The 7,180-nt window shown below is 37.3% G+C and overlaps 1 protein-coding gene across 1 annotated transcript; it reads right to left on the bottom strand.

Moving 5' to 3' along the window:
• On the bottom strand, positions 1–3,017 carry LOC121324547 (NF-kappa-B inhibitor alpha-like). The gene is made up of 5 exons (XM_041266567.1): positions 2,699–3,017; positions 1,942–2,047; positions 1,557–1,767; positions 965–1,320; positions 1–588 (listed from the first exon to the last, which is right to left on the bottom strand). Exons 1-5 carry the CDS (start codon positions 2,935–2,937, stop codon positions 556–558), a joined length of 945 nt encoding a protein of 314 aa, XP_041122501.1. The 5' UTR covers positions 2,938–3,017; the 3' UTR covers positions 1–555.
• Between the last annotated feature and the right edge of the window lie 4,163 nt (positions 3,018–7,180).

Below are 7,180 nucleotides of genomic sequence, written 5' to 3'. Positions count from 1 at the left end.
TTTCACTTTAAACATTTTATTTTCTTAAATCACTCATGTATGTTTAAATAAAGCCCATAGATATAACACACGGAAATCAATTCAGGACAAGGTTTTAATAGTGTTAAACAAATATACATTATTTACATTTGTCAGTATGAAAATATAACTTTTTTCTTGGATTTTTTTTTTCTTTTTCACAAAACTATATTCCTCTCTGTACATGTATATTACAATAGATACCATGAATATGCAAATGAAATGATGCATAGAAAATCAGAATGTCCTTTGGGATTTCAGGCACCTGTTCCACTGTTCTTGCTGCAGCGGTTTTTCCTCACTGTTCAATGTCTCCGTCATAATTCCCCTCGGCTGAGTAGAAAGTCTGTGCTGTCCTGCTGGACTCTGCTCCATCTGCCCCGGTCACCACCTGGCTGTTGCCTGCAGTGGCTGCTGATTGGCAATCATTGGTGGCCAGACCCTGTTCTGGGACCCGCCAAATAGCTTGACTTTTCCTCCTCATTTCTTTGGAAGTCCTGTTGAGAGCCGGATTTCAGCAATTATCCACGACCACCACTAACACCCAACCAACTGAATGTCATCATACATCTGGAAAGAAACAAGAGATCATATGTTAATTACATCATTTTACTTGAAGTTACTGTACTTTGCTGACCAACACATGAAGTGGATGGATTTTAAAACTTTCAATTACCATTTTATGTTTATGCCAATCTTAATACACTGCTCTGCTAAAGCAATCTAAATGGAAATGGAAGGAAACACTACTTACACTTGCAAAGTGTTCTTTGTGGTAAAGAGACACTGCTATATTACTATGTAACTAACTCTGAAATCATGGTCATGAGAGGGTGCCACTTAAGTTCTGCTTTGGGGAGTCCCTGTCTGGCTCAGCCACAACTCACAGAACTATTTCTGGAGCGTGTCATTATTTGATGATATTAATGCTCTATTGTCAACTTACATCATCATCTTCAGAGAAGCTCCCTTCCTCTGCATAGTCCTCCTCCTCTTCATCGCTCTCGGGCAGCTCCCGTAACTCTGGTGCAGTCAGTTTGTACAGCTGCTGCTGGATCTCTGCGCTCTGTCTGCCGTAGGTCAGGTGATATGGGGTGAAGCCTCCATAGGTCAAGCTGTTCACATTAGCTCCTTTCTCGATGAGAAGATTTACTAGAGATGGGTTCTGCAAGTCCACAGCCAAATGGAGAGCCGTCCGGCCACTGCACTGCTCCTGAGCATTAACATCGGCACCCAGCTGAATGAGGCGTTCCACCAAGTGGAGATAGCCATGGAGGGACACCAGATGGAGACAGTTGTGTCCTGTTGGAAAAGAACAAAGAAGGAAATTCATCAGCTATTTCATGCTAAGAATCCCTTAAAACGAGTATCAAAACTGAAGCCAAGAGATTTGAATGGGCAATACCAATCATCCATGCATGTATCTTTGCAAGAGTATATTCACTTTATTTCCTTTAGTCAACAGATTTACGAATGCTGTGTATAGACTATGTTGTTTGCAATTACTATGCTGCATTAATAATAACGCTGATTCTTACCATCGTAATTGGCACAGCTGAGGATGTAGGCTAGATGCTCTGTGCTGCAGAACTGGACCAAAACACTGAAGCAAGACATGGAGCCCTGCCTGCAGGCAATGTGGAGGGCGGTGTTCCCAGACTGGTCTGCCACCATGGGGTCACACCCCGCTTGCAGCAAGGCAGCCACCACCATTGGCTGGTCAGTAATTACTGCCAGGTGAAGAGGTGTCTAGAGGGGAAATAAAACATAGATTTAAATATATTTATCAATGCACAACAAATTTAAGTGCATCCAATTATTAGGCATTGCTTCTAATAGACATTATCTATTACGGTATGCTGTCGCATTGTATTATAATTTCATGTTACATTTTATCTAGTATATATTCTTTCTGATATTTACCTGTCTCTGGTTATTCTGGGAATTCAGGTATGGGTCGTTCCGTGATCTTTCAATAATCTGCTGTACACATTCTTTTGCTTCGTGGATAATCGCCAAATGGAGCAACCTGGATGACCAAAAAAGAGCATTTTTGAGTTATACAGATTCACAGAATGAGAAGGTAAAACAAAAAAAATTCGCTGAAGGAACAACTGGGCGTTTCGCAATGCTGGGTTTTTTTTTTTTTTTTTTTTGGGTTATTTCCACTAGTAGCACTCTGACACATATGCGCGTTATCAGCGAGACGAGCTGTTCCTGGCAGAGAGCCAGGGACTTTCCAGAGCTACAAAACGTTTACACAAGCGCCGCCCACACTGGCCCCGTGAGAGAACACAATGTTCTCTCCAAGAGTCTTTTGTTTACTCAAAAGTTCCCTGTTAACGCCCGATATGTTTTTGTTTTGTTTTGTTTTTTAAATTAGTATTTGTAGAAAATAACTTAATTGTATATGTATTTGCTATAAATAGCTTTAATTGCAATATTTAAAAAAGTTTACTGCATATTTATTTCGAAACTTAAACGTCTGCACATCACAGACTACTTAATAACAAAAAGTAATCCTCTCGTATGCAAAAGAAAAACATGCTCATATCTATCACATACTTGTAACTGTTCTGCCAAGTCTAAATATATTTCTTTAAACGATCGAAACATTTTTTGTGCATTTTGACCGCTTTGATAACATTTAACACTTTATAATCAGTTTAATTTGACTTACGTGTCTCTGTCCTCAGTCATTTGTTCTTTCCAGGGTTCCTGAATGCATTCCCTTTTTGACTCCGCCAGTTTTAATTCTTCCATGTCCTTCAATATATCTTGATATTCCCCCTCTTTCATAGAATCCAATCCACTATCCAGCCTGTCTTCCGTGCAATGCATGTACTTTCCATGTTTCAAATCCAGATCGTCCACAAAGTAATCCCTTTGGTTGTCGTTAAAAGCTACAGACCCTTCCATTTTAGTTTTGTAATGTACTATCTTAACTGCTACTAAACAAAACGAGCTCTTGTCTGCGTACTGTTCCCTTCAACGAGTCAATCCTCTATATAGAACTATGCTTTAGGGGCGGGGTTTCGGAATTTCCAGTGACACATAATGAGCTGCAGATTTGCTGTACAGCAATCGGGGGAAGGATCAGCCCTTGGGGTTTTTTTAAGTGGAGAAAATCCCTAATTATTAGTTTTGAAATAAGATTTTGGTTGCCTACATAAGTTTTGAGCTTTTTGTTTCCTAATGCAAAGGCCCGTTTAATTAAAACTCGGGAACGTTTTATGAATAGATACAAAGGTCCACAAAATATGCATCAGAGTATTTAAAACTTGCTATAAGAATATGATATCCTGTATTTAAAAATTGTGGGTATAAAAGCAACACCCAATCAGTTTGCAGATACTGTAAAAAAAAAAAAAAGAAAGAAAAAAGAAAAAAGACCAAAGTTTTATAGTTGCAAACTTGTTATTAAAACGTTTGATTGTATCTACAGTAATTGTTTTCCTGTATAGTTATATAGCTATACTTTTAAATAAACGTTCCCCTTTGTGTTGCTTCAATGCAATTACTTATTTGAATTGGTTTTTAACACAATATTATAACAACCAATCCCATACTTATTGTTTAATTAATAGATTTAGCTTTATTTTGTTTAAAAATGCTTGCAGCTTGCACATTTATTCTAAGGCTTTGAATTAGGATTTCCGTTGAACTATTAATAACCCTAATGCTAAAATCCCCACGTTGAAACAGGGGAACTGGTTTTATAATCTAACAGAGAACAGTAGGTAGCATCTTAATGGAGAGCTTCCTGGAATATTCTGGGATTTGTGAAAATCACCACATAACCTCTTGTTCTCCCCTCACATTCAAAGAGGAACAGCCTGAGAGAGGGTTGCCTCCAATAGAGCAAACAATGAAAAAGATGGAAATGCATTTTCATAAATGTAGGTCATTTTTCATTATGCAGTTGTTTAAACTGGGGGAAAAAGTACATTGAAACGCCACAAAAAAAAGTTCTGTGAACTTCAGAAAGGATGCTATAGTTCAGTTTAAGGGGATTTTTCTCAAGATTTACACAATTTTTACAGGTATTGCTTCTACAGTGCAACATATATCATAAATGGTACAACATATTTTGTTATAGTGTGCACTCTGTACAATACGTTTTGGCATTCTCTGCAGAAATGTATATTGCCTATGGGAATAAGGGCACAATCTGGATACATTACTTTCTTAGACAAAAATACAATGTTCAAGAAAAAAGAAATGTATTCATTAGAAATCCTAAGGTATTTTCTTCACCAGAGCAAGGAATTTAACCTACAGCAAGCAATTAAGTCATCATATGGGTTCTTCTTTTGCAGTAAACACTGTGGTACTTCACTGGTCACATTTTCAGCAGCTTTAAAACATTGCATTTAATGGAAAATTAGACAGATTATTTCCAAAGTGGCTATATGGTGTACTATACTGGTTATAGGCCTAGAAAATGATATTTCATATTATCAATCAAAACGCCACCTAACAATTTTTTTGTTTTCCAGGGAAATCTCAGTTAGTAAACTGGCAAGTTTCTGGGCATTTTGATTTTACACAAGCCTGTAATTTTATGTGGGAAAGGTTCAGTACATTTTTAAACATAGCAACTGTATCCGGGCGGTTCTTATCCCTGTTGACATTACAGATTGCCCTCTAGTGGAGACTAGTAGTGTGGCAATGGTTTGAGTGATGTTTATGGATTTCAAACCACAGATGGAAAGTTGTGTGGAGTTGCCAACCTTGTAGTTTTGAGTGTTTTACTAGACTTATTGCACAACACTTTTTGGGGGTGGGGAATACCTATGTAGTAAGTTGTTATTAGGACTCTAAACTGAAATTGCATTGCTTAACATTCATTGAACAATTTTTGCGCATGTAACTTCAGTATTTCGTTATATTCAGAAATAATCCTCCTTTTTCTGGGTTTATATGCGTTGTGAGCTGTCTAAAACTGATTGACAGTAGTTACTATTAAGCCAAGGGAACATTAAGCCACTTTATGGCACAGTTTTAGAACTGAAGTCTTGTGATCACCATTATTTTACAATACAGTATAGAACAAGTAACTAACTCACTACAGCAATAACAATCTGAATTAGAACCAGCAAGATCTTCTGTAAAAGCTATTGACACATGACCAAGTGACTAAGGATTAAGGAAACTACAGCCTTTACATGTTTAAATAGTTTCTTGATGAATGTGTAGGGAGATCATGCCTAAGTGGCTGAGTATTGAGGAAACCCCACTGTGTTTTTTATGCCTTGCCTTTAAAATATTGAAATATTTTCTCGATGATTGCGTAGGGAGACCATGCCGGCAGTAAAGTCAGCAAACTGCAGACACTGCAGGTAGGCAGAATGCTACCAGACCCATCCCCCCCCCAATTACTTTCCAGCCTGTTCCTTCCAACCAGGCCACCAGTGTATCCAAAATATGTCTCTTTAGCTATACTTGTATATGGCTCATACTGTATCAATACTGTAGTCAGTTTCTTTTTTACTTTTAGTAAGCTAACCTTGTTTAAGTTTCCGTCTTTTGTGAAAATGTTTTTAATTGTGTGTTCATTTTGTTGTGGTTTTCTGTTCCTTTAATCCCACTTGTCATCAGTAGGACTCTTCAAGTGACAAGCTTTAACGGCTCTATAACTGATTTATTTTTTGAGGAAATGTCAAGCTATCTTCTTTTGCACTTGTATCACCTTTAGTTATCTATTTTGCATTATTTAGTATTATCGTATCGGAACTGTGTTATACTTTTGTTAAGGTTTCTGAATTTATTTACTCTGATAATGATATGTGAGTGAGCGCACACAATATATTGTTTCGTTTTCTTGTTTGTTTCTATGAAAACTTGTGAGGCTTATAACTTCTAAATGCCTAGTTTGATTCGTCTGTTGGTCGCATCTTTAATTCAAAGAAACTAAAGCATCACTTCATGAGACCTGAACTTTTCTGGACTGTATTCCTGCTCACATCGAATAAGCAGAGCATGTCTGTTTCAATGAATTACAACTTCATTTTGCATCTAAAAATGTATCTACTGTTATTCTCAACTGCCAGCCATGTTATTTTACATTATAATATAGTACAGCGGAAAAAAAAAAGAAATTATGGTAGTGCTGCATGGCAATAATTCTCCAACACAATTTCCATCTGTCTCAATAACCCTTAGTTGTGTAGAAGCAGGTACTGCAGCACAGTAATCTACCAAAAATGATAGGCTGACCTTGAAAACTCATAGTGGTTACTAGGAGCAAAAACCTTTTTTACAATCAAAACATGCTGCAACACAATTTAAAATCAATTACATCTCACACTGTTTTAAACAAAATCTGGCTCTGGAAAACAATGAAAGAAATCTAACATGGAACATGGTGTGGTGTCTTTCGGTAATTGTGACTCAAAAGCGTAACTGCATGTAAACTGATACACAAAAGAGCAGACCAGGTAAATTCATGAGCGTATTTAAAGGGCAATGACTCAGTGGTTGCAAGTTTCATGTAGAATACATTAGTAAGCACGTAACTATTTCAAATGTAAAGGTGTGGTCTGGCCACCAGACTGACTGTCACCAGGAATTAGTACCTGCTTTACATTATCTGTGCCCCTACCTAACAATGACTCATATTTAAGAATTGTGTTGTGCATGTCTGTAGGTGTTAATTGTATTCATATGAAGCATTTCAGGTTCTGGCTTGTAACTTATGGTCTTTGGCTGTCAAGTTTCACTGATAGATAAGAAATATTGTGTTTTAGTTAATGGATGCTTTCTCTTTGCTCCACCAACAGTCACAACTCACATATATACAGTCGCAGGCAAAAGTATTTGGGCAGTTTTAAAAAATGAGACAAATCACAAAAAAGTGATTTCTATCATTTCTAATTGCTCTATTGAAAGAGGTAAATTAAAGCAGAGAATGAATGCATAAAATGAAAGACAGCATGCAAAAACTAATTTAATTCGTACACAATTTCCATCTATCTCAATTATTGTGTCAGATCTTAGTCATTAATTCAAGGATTTTGATGGGCTGATCGAACGATTCTTCTTTCAGATTTTGCAGAACTCGTTCTTGGTCTTCCGCACCTGGCGCTAGTTGCTGTCGTTCTGTTGTCGTGTGTTTGTCAATGACGGCCCACACAATGATTTTCGATAAACCGAGTGTTTC

The sequence above is a fragment of the Polyodon spathula genome, chromosome 12 (assembly GCF_017654505.1).
Source record: "Polyodon spathula isolate WHYD16114869_AA chromosome 12, ASM1765450v1, whole genome shotgun sequence".
Taxonomy (NCBI): Eukaryota; Metazoa; Chordata; class Actinopteri; order Acipenseriformes; family Polyodontidae; genus Polyodon; species Polyodon spathula.
This window is presented reverse-complemented; position numbering and strand designations above follow the sequence as displayed.

Bases quoted from the DNA above. Each gene is read 5' to 3' on its own strand.
- LOC121324547 (XM_041266567.1), bottom strand. From the start codon at position 2,937: ATGGAAGGGTCTGTAGCTTTTAACGACAACCAAAGGGATTACTTTGTG. The intron at 1,768-1,941 runs GTAAATATCAGA...TTTCCCCTCTAG, and splicing joins CCCAGAATAACCAGAGACAG to ACACCTCTTCACCTGGCAGT. The intron at 589-964 runs GTAAGTTGACAA...GTTTCTTTCCAG, and splicing joins GCTTCTCTGAAGATGATGAT to ATGTATGATGACATTCAGTT.